The 17,546-nt window shown below is 39.5% G+C and overlaps 1 protein-coding gene across 1 annotated transcript in view; it reads left to right on the top strand.

The window, feature by feature from the left end:
• stox1 (storkhead box 1) overlaps nt 1-10,439 on the top strand; it is a 28,776-nt gene extending 18,337 nt beyond the window's left edge. The window contains 5 exon segments of the mRNA XM_042502728.1: nt 3,760-3,912; nt 5,524-7,574; nt 7,576-7,801; nt 7,804-8,158; nt 9,797-10,439. Of these exon segments, the coding sequence (XP_042358662.1) occupies nt 3,760-3,912; nt 5,524-7,574; nt 7,576-7,801; nt 7,804-8,158; nt 9,797-9,950 (2,939 nt within the window). The 3' untranslated portion in view covers nt 9,951-10,439.
• The last annotated feature ends 7,107 nt before the right edge of the window (nt 10,440-17,546 follow it).

The following is a 17,546-nucleotide window of genomic DNA, read 5'->3' as shown; positions in this document are numbered from 1 at the left end:
ATTCAGTAGGCTCAGCTCGACATGCAATGACTAACTGCATAACTGGAGACCAAATGTCATTCTAGGTCATTACAATTCAAATATTTTATTTCTATTCAAAGAATTACTGGTTTGTTATTATGCAGGTTTTAGGCTTAGTACTGATACCGCTGTGTGAAAATACTGTTACAACTTAAAGTGCTACATATGTTACTCACTTGAAAGTATGTAAGTATAACCAGGAAAAAGTCTAATAATAATACAAATAATAATAGCTTAACATTCAGTGGAAGTGCTAGTGTAGACTCTCATTTTGACTCTCGTATTGACTTAGCGCAACTAATTACATATTGCAGTTTCGCACTGTGACCACAGAAGGGCGCCAACACAACTTTCTAAATGCATTTGGGGTGAACATGATAAACAGTTCAAAAGTATTTATTCAACTTAATAATTTAGAGCTGTAGGTACACTATTCGATATTATATCATTAGATTATAACTACACATGCATCCATGTGAAAGCAGGATTGTTCTGTTGTAGTAAGTTGAAGTGAAGTTAATTTTTAAAAAAAGTAGTTTTTTTTTACACTAAGGAGTAATTGGCTGATTATTTTCTCCATTAATTGGTTGGGTGGTTGTTTTTTTTTTGGTTTGTAAATACTCAAATAGAGAAATGCTGACACAATTATCCAAAGTGACACCTTCACAATGTTTTGCTTTTTTTTTTTTTTTTTTGTCCAACTAATAGTCCGAAACTTAAGATTTTTACAAATAAACTCAAAAAAATAAAAAATAAAAATCAGCATAACTCCATGTTTGTGAGGATTGAACCATGAAAGGTTTGGCGTCTTTGTATAAAAAATAGTTGCAATAATTTTCTGTCAATCATCTAATCAACTGCATGTTTTAGCTGTACTTATACATACAATTTGGGTAGTGCAATATTTCCCTCTGAACTGTAGGTGAGTTTAAGTTTAAAGTGTAATGAAAAGGAATGACTCAAGTAAAGTACAGGAATACCACATTTGCACTTCATACCAGAACTTGAGTAAATGCACTAAATTACCTTCCACCACTACTTTTTGTGAGTCAAATCAGGCAGCATTGTCTGTGGTGCTTCATTGGTGGTGATTAAACATATGTGCAGCGCTAAAAAAAAAAGTGGTGTGTGTAATTGCAATGTGTGTGTTCTGTCATGTTTTGCCACGGAAGACATTTGATTAGTTGTTTATTTCCCCTGCCTCGGACATAAGTGGTTCAAGTGTGAGGGTTGTAAATGTTTAGTTTACATCAAGTGTGAGCTTGGCAGTGTTTTCATTGAGTGCCCTCAGGTTGATGGGAGAATCACTCAGTCACACACGCCACATGTTGAAGCTTAATTCACACATTGGTGCACAAATTGTTGTTGTCGGCACAAATGGAAACTTGAAGTCACGTGGGGAAAATGCAACAAAAAGAAGTCGAATCTCCTATTGGCTATTCAGTGGAAATCACTTATATGTGTGTGGCATTTATCACACTCAAGCTTGCACTCAAGTTGAAATAAACACTGTTGATAGTAAATAAAATACAGCAGGTAGATCGCGGAGCACTTGCTGTTTTTTCTACCTCCTTTCACTCATTATGCTCCTTACATTAATGAGATGTAGCTGATTAACTAAAACTAATTTTCCAGTCCTGTGGGTAAGGTTGTGTTCATGCCCTTGTGTCTGCGCTTCATATGGGGATAGTTGGTGCCCAGATGCTAATCATTCATCAGCAGTGGGATCTGGTTTGTTTTGGTGCTCTCGCTGAGCTCACTTCTCATTAGTAAACATCGCTCTTTGTGCTCTGTAGATGAGTACATTTTTTGTGTCAGTATGTCAGCAATTTAAACCATAATGAGCTTTGGAAAAGTAGTAACTGTTTCATAAAGGCCACTGGGAGCAAACCAAATATTTCTCTGTTTCCCTTTTATATTATGGCTCAGGGGTCCCTAATGCATTCTTGGGGATACCACTGTTATTATGCAGAGCAACAAAACCTCCGTCTACATTCTTATCCTAACCACATTAAAGCTAAATGTAACCCCAGCCATCTCTAATCTTAACCTAAACGCAAACATTTTAACTGAAACTAACCGCCTAAAGGCCTATATCTGAAGAAAAACATTTTTATTATGTCTAAACACAACCTTCCAGTTTGGCAGTAACAGCATCTCTGCCCATAATAACCCAAATTTTTGCATCTGCAATCTGCCCTTTTTGGACATCTTTATCGCAAAATTTCCTTTCAGGAATTCAGGCTGAACTGGAGAATTCATTTGTAAGAAAAGACCACAAATGGAGCGACGCCGGCGAGCTGATTCAGGCAGACAACTCGAGCTGCACCGATATACACGTGCCACGCCTCATGCTCTGCAATCATTTACCAATGCACCCTGTCAATATAGCGGTCTATTTAAACTGCAAAAATCTCCCTCTGCCTGTCATGCCACCACTGCCCTGCGTATTACTGCATGATTCTTTCAGCCCCGCCGCCACCCCAGCATCCACCTGTGGGCTCCGGCAGAGGGTTCAAGATGTTTTGCTCATCACTCCCCAATATCTCTATGTAAACATATCTGCGGGCAGTGATGAGGTCGAAGTCTAGATGCCAAACTCTAACCATGTTTTGCTGCTCTAATAAGTATTTCAAATGTGAACTGTCTGACTGAATTACACTACCAATCACATTGCGTGACAAAATACAATGTCCACAACATACAAAAATTCTCCAAGTATGACATGAAAGACGAGTGCAGATTGACACATTTTTTTGCCAAAAATGTGTTATTTCTGTCAAGCAACACTTCTGAAGTATCAAGCGCCAAACTATAATTTAGGCCTAACTGTCCCTAAACTGGTGCTATTAGTGACCTCTTGTCTCTGAACCAGATAACTTATTGAAGATTAGAGACTTTGACTTTGACATTATCAAATGAGGTAACCACTTACTTAGATACAACTGTGTCAAAGTTCACGTTCAGTTTAGAAGTCTTTATGGCACAACTATCTTACTGCTTCATGCTTTGTTTTACCATAGGCTTCACATGAAAAAAACCCCAAACCCTCTTTTCTTGAAGGAACTTAACGACTGCATGTTGCTTCAATTACGTTTCCCCATGTGTGAAACTCTGTAGATTGTTTTTGAGACTGAAATGAAATGTTTCTAAAATGTCTGGTTGTCTTTTAAAGCAGCTTAGTTTTATGATTTGAAAGCCTTGTGGCTTCTGTCTAATAGGCTCCCACAGTTTGTATGAGATGCTGTCAGCCTGCAGAGTCAGATTGGTGGTATTTTGATGTGGGGTACTCAGAATAAAATTCATATTATTTTTATAACTATAAGACAAATGTTTCCAAGACTCTCTTTTTTTCATCTCTCTCACTTTCACTAACATGTTTGTCTAAGGGCACCTCCTGGACGTGTAGGGCCGCATGATATGGGGGGCAGGATATGTGATCGCCCCAGCAGGCAGACCTGTGGTCACTTCTGTGGGAGTAATGGAATTTCGCGGTCTGTCCCAGTACTGATGGAATTTCAAAAGCAGTCAGGCATGGTTCATATAACTCATATAAATAGACCACATCGGTCATGATTTAGAATGTGGTTAGCAGAGGAATGTCAACTTCAGTACTCTGAGTTGTTTTCGCTGGCAGCACAAGTCAAGCAGAGACCGCCCTAACCCAGGTGTGTTTGTGTGTGCTGCAGCAGACCCACCTGTTTCTCTCAATAATCTGCTGGTGTGTGTTTGTTTCAGGTGACCTGTCCCCGGTGCAGATGTCCCCTGTCCCCCAGTCCCAGTTCATTCCCTTGGCTGAGGTGTTGTGCTCCGTCATCTCAGACATGAACTCTTCACAAATCACCGTCAACCAGGAAGCACTTATCAACTACATGAGCAAAGCCCACCCAGGTAATCCAGAAAATATTACCTCCGCATACTTGTTTAGACTAATGGACATTTAGGGAAATGTGCTGTGCTGCTTGGGTATTTGTTCTTGTATATGTCAGTTAAAAATGAATTTGCTTAGCTTTGCAAAAAAGTCTAGGAACAGGGAAACATGGCTCTGTCCTAAGGCAACAAAATCTGCCTACCAGCTCCTCTGAAGCTCATTAAAGGTCAATTAATATTATCCACATCCATCTGTCTGCAAGGGTCCGCTTTGGTCCACGTGACGGAAATGTTGTCATCCACCAATGTCTGTGAAGTCCACACAAATGTCTGAGTGCAGCTCATTTTTTGTGACAGTGCGGACTGTACACATAGCAAACATGTCAACCAGGCACGCTTCAATCTCAGGTTCCAAACTCTCTTTTATTATTAATTTATATTTATATGATTTTTTGCTCCCACCTGCCTGTATGCACTACTGTAGCCTTGTATATTGTACATTTATGCGATTTCAGTGTTGAATTGTTTTATGTATTTGTATGTATCTTTGCTGTGTCTGTGAGTTAAGCCCAAGACAAGTTTTCACTGAGGTGGACAATAAAGTTACTCTATCTATTCATCTATCATTCTAAACTCCAGTCCTGTCCAGAACACTGTAGTCAAGCCAGCTGCAGTGGCCTCAATATATTGATGTTACTTGTAAGTTGGATTTTTGACAGACATTTGCTCCAGCCCCAGCATTGTCTTCTTAGTATCACTTTCAACTGAGGATGGTAATAGGAAGATGATAAGGTCACCTCCCACTCCTCCCATTTATTGCTGGGTGCTGATGCAGACCCTCAGTGGTACTACAGTATAAATACAACTGTGTCCTTGTGACTGCAGCTGTTTGTGGATGTTCAGTGTGGAAAACGTGTCTGAGCCTTAAGAGTTACAACAAATATGAATCTGTTTTATCTGTACAAAAAAGTGTAAAAACATCAATTTGCTGCTTTATGAGGGGTTAAATGCCTGTGTTTATATGCATATGGGGTTATATGCAGTGACCATGTTAACTGATGACTTTAGGCTGAATGTGTTCATGGATGCTTGCAGTAGTTTATAGTTGGCGTAGATTATAAACACAGATATGTATGCATTTAAAATTGATTTAAGGGAATTTGAATGCTTTCAGGAGGCCACCTCCATGTTGTGTTTGTGTAACAGCTTCCATCAGTAAAAGCAACCAAGAAGCATTCAAGTCACCAGTTAACACAGTCACTTATTAAACCAAATTATGGGACTCTTTCTCGAGTCCTGCACATTAGGTTAACTCCCTTTAAAAGTGCTACCTTGTTTGTTTACACCATGGTTGTTGCTTGTAATAAAAAAGCATGTAAGATACATTTAGTGATCTTGGCGGTGCTCGCTGTTTACCTGTTTCCAGTGTTTGTGCTAAGCTACACTAAATGGCAGCTGGCTGTCACTTCATATTTAATTGACATATATGAGAGTGGTTTCAATCTTTTCATTCAACTTTGTGCCAAAAAGCAAAAAACATGAAATATTTAGATGTTCACTTTTAAACCAGACACACCTTGTCCACTTGTTTTTGTTTTGCCTTTAACACTTTTCTCTCTTTCTGTCTCTCAGGGATAACCATCCCGACTCAGGACATCCTCTACAATGCTCTAGGCTCTCTGATCAAGGAGCGTAAAATTTACCATACAGGTGAGGGCTACTTCATTGTCACGCCTCAGACCTATTTCATTACCAACACCATAGTCCGAGAGAAGAACTGGTGGACCTCTGGTTCAGCTGACGACCCCCCCTCACCTCCTCCTATTACTTACCTTCTGAGCAATGATGCCTGTGTTGAGAACACCCAGACGCTGCCAGTGGCGCACTGCAAGTCATGCAGCTGCTTCAGTCCTCAACAAACCTCCACCAATATCGCCTCAACGACAGTAACAGCCACTGTCCCTCCCTCCACGGTCCCAGACCAGCATTCTGTCTCCGTTTCCATAAGTGAATGCACAGGCAAGAGCTTAAAGTGGCCTCGACCGATAGATCACAAACCCACAGTGCAGCATCAGTCCACCTCCACAGCCGCAGATTGTCAGGCAAGTGAGATAAGCAAAACTACAGCCACTTCTAACGCCACGGGCCGCAAAGACAAAGACAACAAACCAGGGAGGAAGTTCGGTCTCAGTTTGTTTCGGAGAAACGGAGCTAAAAAAGAGAAGCCAAAGAAAGAATATGCATCATTTTCAGCCCAGTTCCCTCCAGAGGAGTGGCCGGTAAGAGACGAGGACGACCTGAACAACTTACCTCGTGACCTGGAGCATGCGATCATCAAACGCATCAACCCTGAACTGACTGTGGACAACTTGACGCGTCACACGGTGTTAATGAAGAAGCTGGAGGAGCGAAGGGAGAGGGGCGTAGAGAGGGTGTTGGACAGGGTTTTGGATAAAGACGATAAAGGAGTAGACAAGGGAATGTCTACTGAGATCCTTGCATTCTCAAAACCCAGGCATCATCACTCCTCTAAGGCAGGGAAAAGGTCCGCTCATAAAGGTTCTCGCAGCAAGAGGAAGGCCCATTCCTCCAGGGAAAAGCAGAGGGAAAGGGTTATCAGTAAGGCTCCCATATGTGCTGACGATCATCCAGAGGGAGAGGATTTGATCCCTGCTCGGCTCAGAGTGGAAATCCCTATTGATGAACCAGATCAAGTGGAAGAAGGTGGAGCCGTTGAGGGGAAATCTCTTTACAAGAAACGTATTGAAAACCCTTTTCAGACTCATCCAATCAAAGACCCTGAGGCCATTATCCCTGCTATCATCAACAAAGAGCACAGAAGACGAGAGTTGAAAGAGGGCAAGGTTTTGGGGCCAGGGAGAAAGGATCGAATAAGTCACCGATCCAAATCGTGGGACCCGCATCGCGCCAAAGCGATCACGGCGGATGGAGAGCATGCAGGGAAATCCCCTACATCTGAGGACAGGTATGACCATGTGCATGAGATGGACTATAGTGCTGACCATCTGCTCCAAGCAGACATGAAGCTCAACAGAGAGCTGCCGCTGGACTACAGCTCTGTGTACCCACAGAGTTGTACGCTCCGAATAGACGACAAGATCCGACATCAGAAGGAGGGAAACAGCAAGGAGAGCTGGGAGAGAGAAGCCAATAATGAGCCTGATCACAATCGAACCGTAGATGACACCCTCCAGTACTCCAATACCATTCTCCCTACCCATCCTTACGAGCCTGTCATAAACCACTCATATGACCCAACTCCGCCCTGGCCCAAGCCCTCTTTACAGCGGAAACACTCCCTCAGACTCTCCAACCCTCAGAGGGATGATCAGAGGCTGGAACTTTCTTCACACCAGAAGAACTGTGAAACTACAACCACCCAGGAACAACGAGAGATAAGACCTGTCACTATCAGCAACAGCAACAGCAACAGAGAGCAAAGGACCATGAGCCAGGGAGAAAGACCAGAACTGATACCTAATAGCACAATACCAGACACTGATCTCTTTATAGAGGATGACTGCAGGCTTTATCAGAGAACAGATGACCAGGAGGACGAGGACGCCTGTAGCTCCTTGTGTCTGAATGAGGAGGAGATTATCAATGCTGCAAGTGCGTACCAAACAGGTGCAGCGGACTGCCATGGCCACCAGTTGGTTTACCAAAACCTTGAATCTGATTTGCAGTATCAGGGACATCAGCATCACTATTATAACTTCCACCAACCACAAATTGCCTCACAAGATTCAAGGGACAGCACTTTCACAGATCTCATTCCTTCAACAACCCAGAGGGAAGCTTCCCTCAGTCCCACCAGATCTGGAGAGACCAGCTGGAGACTTCACCATCCTCGTCAGAGGACTCAGTCACCGGGGGCCCAAAGTGAATCCAGCCCCAGACAAGGCACATTGATCCAGGTGGAGAGACGACATGAGGTTGATTTGGATTGTCCCGAACCATCTGAAGTTGCAGACAGTAGCATCTTTGACTACTGCCAGACCAGTGAAATAGAGTCAGACACAGAGACTGTACGCAAGTCAGCCGATGATGGTGACGGTGAATCTGCTCACTGGGCAGCTGAGGTCGAGGAAGCCAAGGAGGACATGTTTGATGAGACAGGTGTCCCTCAGACCCACAGAGCTGTTATGAATTCACCCGATGGAGCCAGAGGGGCCGAGACCAGGGAAGCGGTGGAGATGGGGGAGAACCAGAGCATCACGGGAGACAGCGGTATAGATTCTCCTCGGTGAGTGCCTCTCTCTATGGTTGTTCTTTTCGGTTGCAATAACATATTGTGATATAGTGTTTCCATTTCGTATGACTTGCTCTGAGACCAGAGGTATCTTTTCAAAGCCATGGAACTTATTGAAAGGTAGACAGCTAAAGGCTGTGACACACCAAGCCAACGGCCGCTCTCCGCTCGAGTGCTCACGGCTCCTTGTCCCTAGTCGACTCTTGTCAACCCTCAACAACCCTTGTCGGCATTTTTGCGGAGCTCGTCTGCGAATTAAATCACTTTGATTCAGCTCAGCGCACAAGAAGAGAAATGGAAGGGAGGAAGTAAACCAGCAGCTAAAGTTAAGAGGGAGTGAAGTCGAAACAAACTTATTATATGAGGTAAGATTGTTTTTCTTTAACTATTGAGCTCTAAACAGAAATGTTCCCTGATGGGTTGTTGCTGTTAAGTGGCACAAAGTAGATATGTTTTGGTTTTTTTTTTCAGTGTTGGATTGTGTTGTTAATGTGCTACCAGGCAAACTAGCGTCACGGCAGTCTTTTGGATTACCATTTTGAATGACTATTACAAACAACCAGCATTTGCTGGTATAAAGGAGTATCTCCTCTCACATAGCTGTAGAACATATGTGCTGGTTGGCCATCAGTTTGGTGTGTTCCTGTGCAACTTTTTGGCTGAGACATGACGGCGTGAGGGCAGTGCAGCAGGGAGCATTTGTGCTGCCAATTCTCGAATGTCAGCTTGGTGTGTCACGGTCTTAACACAGAATGAGGCTGATGTTAAGTTTTTAAGGTGTGAAGAGGAAAAATGCTCCACAACCAGTAGGGAAATTTGTCTAGTCCTTTAGGGTATGTGTCTGTATTTCCATACTTTTTATTCATTGTCTATGAAAGCAGCTGTGCAAGGTATTCTGGTACTGCCATGTCGTGTTTTGAGAGACGTTTGTCCGCTCTTAATGTGTATGAAGTTGGATCTAAGCAATGCAAATCACATTTCTATTTGGTGCATGTCTACAAACTATGATTGCCCTGCTAACGTGACTTTATAAAAAATGAGCTGCCATGTTAGTCTAGTATGAAATCCAACAGCAGAAAGTCCACATAGTGGCATCAAGCGTCCAATGCTGGAAAGTGGCACGAAACCTCAAGTCCTAAAACGTTCCTGTGGACACGTTCCATTGGCCCAGATACACATTCTCTTCAGGCTGGTATTTTCTCTAGTTTTCACACCTTCAGCTCAGGTTTTATCTCTCTGACCAGACTGTCCCTCCTTATTCTGGAGAAGCTTTAGAGACAGGCAAAATAAACCCTGTACTCATGTAAGTTAACCTCTGGGTTACATGTCTGTGGTTGGCCTCTAAATTTATGCTTTTCCTTTAAAGTAAGCTGAACAAACACCTGAACAATTACAGCATCCAGTATTTGGACAGGAGGGAGTCATTTTGATAATTACGTGTAATTGCTGTGCAGCACTTAAATTCTCATGTTATAATCAAAGAAGGAAGAAAAGACTTCTTTTCTGACATTGAACTCGCTGTGCACCCCAGTATTTCTGTGGACAGATGGGGTGCATGAACACGTCACCTTGTTTAAATGGCATATTTATGGAAGATATCAACCTCATGCCCTCCTTTTTTTCCCCCAAAAGGACCCGCGTCAGTCTGGTCTCCAGCAACACCGTCATTCTGGAGGGTCTCAAGAGAAGAGGTTTTTTGCAAAACTTGGAGAAGCTGCACTCAAAGAGCAGCGGCATTCGACCACAGAGCTCACTGCTACAGCTGACTCCTGTCATGAACGTGTAGCAGCCCCGAGTTGCCTGCCGAGACTTTTTGTTGGAGCGGACTCATGTTCTCATGTTGCTCTGTATGAACAGGCCAAAACCAGGTGACTGACTCTTCAAATTTATGCAACTGCTGCAGTATATCATAAACCTATCTATTAAGGATGGTTTACACTTTGTTGCCTACCCACATACTGATGATGATGATTGATATATATATATATATTTCAATTACTCTTTGTAAATAATTTTAAAGGGAATTGCTCAGATTTATTCATTCACGAACCACATTGTGAGTGTGCTGTTAAATACATGGTATATCTACAGCTTTTTGAGATATAAATGTACAGTTTTTCTTCTCCAAATCTCTAATTAGTTAAAATGTTCATAGCATGAATAACATCTCCTAGTGTTTCCTTTTTCTCTTGTTATGTAGCAATTACCACAAATAAAATTGTGTATGTCAACCAATGTGATCCTTGTTGTAATATCACTTCCTATAAAACATTTACCACCAGCAGCAGATGAGTATCTGCAAAAACACATTTTAAAGGACAGGTCCATATTAAATATTAAACATCTTTTTTTTTTCTCCTGGGTTTTGTTATTGTGGCAGCTATTTATTAATCTAGATTGTTTTTGAGTGAGTTACAGGGTGTTTAAGATGTCGGCCGTAGAGATGTCAACAATCTAGATTATTAAACAGCTCTTACAGGTAAGAGAAAAAAATATGTATTTTTGATTTTGGCATGAATCATCACTCTATACCCAGAGGGCTGATGGGTTCATATTATGGTATAATATAACTCTGTGGATCCCAACCTTGAGTGTCTACCTCCACTGAAGTCTGTCCTCCAGCTGTGAGTGAATGTAAATCCTTGTGTGAGTGTGGGAAGAAGGGTAGTTTCCTGGCATTGTATTGATGTTTTTACAGTTTGCAAGCCATTCCCAAGAGCCTTCGCCACATTGATCAAATTACACAGTAACCTCTGTTGCTCTGACTGGTTCAGTATCATTCAGATTCCATATAAGACTTCAATGTTCCAGCTGTGGGACGGATAAGTCCTATAAAATCTGATATAAAACACTCAAGCATAATTGCCTTCCCCAAATATGGAATATGCCCTTTAGATCAATGTAACTGATGTCGGGCTTTCTAAACTAAGTGGTATAGAGTGACATCATGTGGATTTATTGAGGCACTGCAGTGAGGAGTGGCATCTGTTGTTAACTGTTGAAAACTTACTTAATGCAAGAAATGAAACTCCGTGTCACCATCATGCACCAGCCTTTTTATTTTTGCAGGATTAAAAAAAATAGTGATATTGACCAGTAAGACTTTTATTCAGGGTTATCATACCTTTTTAAAGTTTTACTATGACAGGAAATGACCAATACTGCTTCAAATGTGAGATAACTCTTTTTATGCTGTTTGCTTATATAATCATGGTAAATTAAGTGCTGTAGAAGGACACTCTGCCTGTGATCCATGACACTGTGTCTATTTTCTCGATGTGATGAACTGTGTTTGTTTTAATGCCACGCAATGTTGTTTGTTTTTTTAAGATGCTCTAAAAGAAGACCCAATAAAATCGAAGAGTAAAAAAGACATAATATGCAGAAATATAAATTAATGTTTTTGAACATGCTTGCCAGCAAAAGTAAAAATGAAAGTCAAGCCCAGTTTTACTTGTTTGGCATTTTACCTCGCTGTATTGGCATTTTCAAGGCTCTGTGTTTCTGGATGCCTGCTGCGTGCAGTCTGGCACCTGTGAGAGCTGTATGGGGATACAGGCCTATAAATATAACAAACACTATGTATTCTAAGTTAAATTACAAACTGTTTTCTTGGCATCTTCTTATGAGTGTTGACTATGTCATGCTAAAAACATAGCCTCTTTTATTATTTTTTAAAGTACTGATATGACCAAAATAACTGCTTGTGAAGTCATTCAGTGTAACCAAAATCAAGCAGCCATTCTGCAATCATATCAAAAAATGATAGTCATGTGACAGTCTGTGACATCATGAAGCAGACCCCAAAAATCCCTGTGGTGCTGCAGAAAGGTTAGCTCTTCTCTCAACTAATTTAATTTTCACTAATTTTCCCTTTTTCACAATGTGGTTATCCAGGTCACAAAACTGTCGTCATTCAGTGAAATGTCCAAAACACTTACAGATTTTTAAAAAGTCATCTTTTTCTTGTGAATAATTAGGATGAACTTTGTTGGTAAAAGTCATTGCTTGATATAGGTGGCCAGGTGATTGCCTTCAAAATGTACTGAAGTAAAAGTTTCATCATTCAGTTGTAATGTTTTGTCATTCAGTGTTACACAACTTTTCTGTTTAACCACAGCATCATCCATTACACTGAATGACAAATATATGTGTGTATATATATGGCAATTTTGATATATATATCAGTATATATAGTATATATAGTATATATAGTCAGTATATATATTTTTTATTTCAAATACATTGAGACATGTAATGCTTACATATATGTCTTAAATGTTAGAAAAATGAATGGTGTTTTTGGTGGATTTTTTGATGTGCAACATTATGTTGTTTTTGGCTGTCTGCAACATTCTATGCTATACTATAGTAATGGCTTGAAATGTCAAAATATGACATGTCACGAAAACAGCTGAAAACAACATAAAATAGCGTGCAAAGAAAAGCCATAGCATAGAATGTTACAAAAACGGCCAATAACACCATGATAAAGCATGATGAAAAAACGGCTACACTGCAATACTAATGTATGGTGGTGTGTGGTGTGTTACATTTTTGCAACATTCTATGGTATGGCGTGTCTCGGCACACTATTTTATGCTGTTTTGAGGTGTTTTCAGCTGTTTTTAGGACATGTCATATTTTGACATTTCAAGCCGTACAATAGCCTTACCATTTCGGTCAATTTTTTTACATGCATTATCATGGTGTTTTTGGCAGTTTATGCAACATACTATGTTATAATGGTCTTGACATGCTCTTCTATGCTTTTTTGAGGTTTTTGCACATATTTTGGACGATGTCATATTTTGACATTTCAAGCCATACTGTATAGCCTTGCCTTTTTCGTCATTTTTCGACGTTCTATATCATGGTGGTTTTGGCCGTTGTTGCAACATACTATGCTATGGCGTGTCTCGGCACACTATTTCATGCTGTTTTGAGGTGTTTATATCTGTTTTTGGGACATGTCATATTTGGACATTATCAGCCATACTATAACCTTGACCTTGCCTTTTCGGTCATTTTTTTCAGCATGCTATATCTACATATTTTACATTCTATGCTATGGCATGTCTCGGCACGCTATTTTATGTGGTTTTGAGGTGTTTTCAGGGTTTTTTTTTGGACGTCTCATATTTTGAAATTTTAGCGATACTATGGCCTTGCCTTTGCAGTCATTATTTTTTTACATGCATTATTATGATATTTTTTGACCATTCTTGCAACATTCTATGCTATGGCATGTCTTGGCAAACTATTTTATGCTGTTTTGATGTGTTTTAAGCTGTTTTTGGGAGAATTCAAATTTTGAGATTTTTGCCTTACTATAGTCTTGGATTTTTGGTCATATTTTCGATGTGCCAAATTATGCTGTTTTTGGTACTTTTTGCAACTTTCTATGCTATGGAGTGGCCAAAAACAGCATAAGCATAATTTCGCACGTCGAAAATATGACCAAAAATCCAAGACTATAATAAGGCAAAAATGTCAAAATTTGGCATGTTGGAAAAAGTGTCAGAAACAGCTGGAAACTGCTTAAATTAGCCTGCAGAATCACGCCATAGCAAAGAAAGTTGCAAAAACGGCCAAAAACAGCATGATTTGGAACGTCGAAAATATGACCAAAAATCCAAGACTATAGTAAGGCAAAAATCTCAAAATTTGGCATGTTGGAAAAAGTGTCGGAAAAAGCTGGAAACTGCTTAAAATAGCTTGCAGAATCACGCCATAGCAAAGAAACTTGCAAAAAGAGGCAAAAACAGCATAATTTGGAACGTTGAAAATATGACCAAAAATCCAAGACTATAGTAAGGCAAAAATCTCAAAATTTGGCATATTGGAAAAAGTGTCGGAAACAGCTGGAAACTGCTTAAAATAGCCTGCAGAATCACGTCATAGCAAAGAAACTTGCAAAAAGAGGCAAAAACAGCATAATTTGGAACGTCGAAAATATGACCAAAAATCCAAGACTATAGTAAGGCAAAAATCTCAAAATTTGACTTTTCCCAAAAACTGTTAAAAAAAACACCTGGAATCTACTTAAAATAGCCTGCAAAAACATGCCATAGCAAAGAAAGTTGCAGAAAGAGTCAAAAAAATGCATAATTTGGAACGTCGAAAATATGACCAAAAATCCAAGACTATAGTAAGGCAAAAATGTCAAAATTTGGCATGTTAGAAAAAGTGTTGGAAACACCTGGAAACTGCTTAAAATAGCCTGCAGAATCACGCCCTAGCAAAGAAACTTGCAAAAAGAGGCAAAAACAGCATAATTTGGAACGTCGAAAATATGACCAAAAATCCAAGACTATAGTAAGGCAAAAATGTCAAAATTTGGCATGTTGGAAAAAGTGTCGGAAACAGCTGGAAACTGCTTAAAATAGCTTGCAGAATAACGCCCTAGCAAAGAAACTTGCAAAAAGAGGCAAAAACAGCATAATTTGGAACGTCGAAAATATGACCAAAAATCCAAGACTATAAGTAAGGCAAAAATGTCAAAATTTGACGTGTCCCAAAAACTGTTGAAAACACCTGGAATCTACTTAAAATAGCCTGCAAAAACATGCCATAGCAAAGAAAGTTGCAGAAAGAGTAAAAAAATGCATAATTTGGAACGTCGAAAATATGACCAAAAATCCAAGACTATAGTAAGGCAAAAAAGTCAAATTTTTGGCATGTTGGAAAAAGTGTCGGAAACAGCTGGAAACTGCTTAAAATAGCTTGCAGAATAACGCCCTAGCAAAGAAACTTGCAAAAGAGGCAAAAAAAACAGCATAATTTGGAACGTCGAAAATATGACCAAAAATCCAAGACTATAGTAAGGCAAAAATGTCAAAATTTGACATGTTCCCAAAAACTGTTGAAAACAGCTGGAATCTACTTAAAATAGCCTGCAAAAACATGCCATAGCAAAGAAAGTTGCAGAAAGAGTCAAAAAATGCATAATTTGGAACGTCGAAAATATGACCAAAAATCCAAGACTATAGTAAGGCAAAAATGTCAAAATTTGGCATGTTGGAAAAAGTGTCGGAAACAGCTGGAAACTGCTTAAAATAGCTTGCAGAATAACGCCCTAGCAAAGAAAGTTGCAAAAAAGGCAAAAACAGCATAATTTGGAACGTCGAAAATATGACCAAAAATCCAAGACTATAGTAAGGCAAAATGTCAAAATTTGACGTGTCCCAAAAACTGTTAAAAAAACAGCTGGAATCTACTTAAAATAGCCTGCAAAAACATGCCATAGCAAAGAAAGTTGCAGAAAGAGTCAAAAAATGCATAATTTGGAACGTCGAAAATATGACCAAAAATCCAAGACTATAGTAAGGCAAAAATGTCAAAATTTGGCATGTTGGAAAAAGTGTCGGAAACAGCTGGAAACTGCTTAAAATAGCTTGCAGAATAACGCCCTAGCAAAGAAACTTGCAAAAAGAGGCAAAAACAGCATAATTTGGAACGTCGAAAATATGACCAAAAATCCAAGACTATAGTAAGGCAAAAATGTCAAAATTTGACGTGTCCCAAAAACTGTTGAAAACAGCTGGAAACTACTTAAAATAGCCTGCAAAAACATGCCATAGCAAAGAAAGTTGCAGAAAGAGTCAAAAAATGCATAATTTGGAACGTCGAAAATATGACCAAAAATCCAAGACTATAGTAAGGCAAAAATGTCAAAATTTGGCATGTTGGAAAAAGTGTCGGAAACAGCTGGAAACTGCTTAAAATAGCTTGCAGAATAACGCCCTAGCAAAGAAACTTGCAAAAAGAGGCAAAAACAGCATAATTTGGAACGTCGAAAATATGACCAAAAATCCAAGACTATAGTAAGGCAAAAATGTCAAAATTTGACGTGTCCCAAAAACTGTTAAAAACACCTGGAATCTACTTAAAATAGCCTGCAAAAACATGCCATAGCAAAGAAAGTTGCAGAAAGAGTCAAAAAATGCATAATTTGGAACGTCGAAAATATGACCAAAAATCCAAGACTATAGTAAGGCAAAAATGTCAAAATTTGGCATGTTGGAAAAAGTGTCGGAAACAGCTGGAAACTGCTTAAAATAGCTTGCAGAATAACGCCCTAGCAAAGAAACTTGCAAAAAGAGGCAAAAACAGCATAATTTGGAACGTCGAAAATATGACCAAAAATCCAAGACTATAGTAAGGCAAAAATGTCAAAATTTGACATGTCCCAAAAACTGTTGAAAAACACCTGGAATCTACTTAAAATAGCCTGCAAAAACATGCCATAGCAAAGAAAGTTGCAGAAAGAGTCAAAAAATGCATAATTTGGAACGTCGAAAATATGACCAAAAATCCAAGACTATAGTAAGGCAAAAATGTCAAAATTTGGCATGTTGGAAAAAGTGTCGGAAACAGCTGGAAACTGCTTAAAATAGCTTGCAGAATAACGCCATAGCAAAGAAACTTGCAAAAAGAGGCAAAAACAGCATAATTTGGAACGTCGAAAATATGACCAAAAATCCAAGACTATAGTAAGGCAAAAATGTCAAAATTTGACGTGTCCCAAAAACTGTTAAAAACACCTGGAATCTACTTAAAATAGCCTGCCTGCAAAAAACATGCCATAGCAAAGAAAGTTGCAGAAAGAGTCAAAAAAATGCATAATTTGGAACGTCGAAAATATGACCAAAAATCCAAGACTATAGTAAGGCAAAAATCTCAAAATTTGGCATGTTGGAAAAAGTGTCGGAAACAGCTGGAAACTGCTTAAAATAGCTTGCAGAAATAACGCCCTAGCAAAGAAACTTGCAAAAAGAGGCAAAAACAGCATAATTTGGAACGTCGAAAATATGACCAAAAATCCAAGACTATAGTAAGGCAAAAATGTCAAAATTTGGCATGTTGGAAAAAGTGTCGGAAACAGCTGGAAACTGCTTAAAATAGCCTGCAGAAAACGCCATAGCAAAGAAAGTTGCAAAAAGAGCAAAAAAAGCATAATTTGGAACGTCGAAAATATGACCAAAAATCCAAGACTATAGTAAGGCAAAAATGTCAAAATTTGACGTGTCCCAAAAACTGTTAAAAACAGCTGGAATCTACTTAAAATAGCCTGCAAAAACATGCCATAGCAAAGAAAGTTGCAGAAAGAGTAAAAAAATGCATATTTGGAACGTCGAAAATATGACCAAAAATCCAAGACTATAGTAAGGCAAAAAATGTCAAAATTTGGCATGTTGGAAAAAGTGTCGGAAACAGCTGGAAACTGCTTAAAATAGCTTGCAGAATAACGCCCTAGCAAAGAAACTTGCAAAAAGAGGCAAAAACAGCATAATTTGGAACGTCGAAAATATGACCAAAAATCCAAGACTATAGTAAGGCAAAAATGTCAAAATTTGGCATGTTGGAAAAAGTGTTGGAA

Source organism: Plectropomus leopardus, chromosome 15 (assembly GCF_008729295.1).
Source record: "Plectropomus leopardus isolate mb chromosome 15, YSFRI_Pleo_2.0, whole genome shotgun sequence".
Taxonomy (NCBI): Eukaryota; Metazoa; Chordata; class Actinopteri; order Perciformes; family Serranidae; genus Plectropomus; species Plectropomus leopardus.
This window is presented reverse-complemented; position numbering and strand designations above follow the sequence as displayed.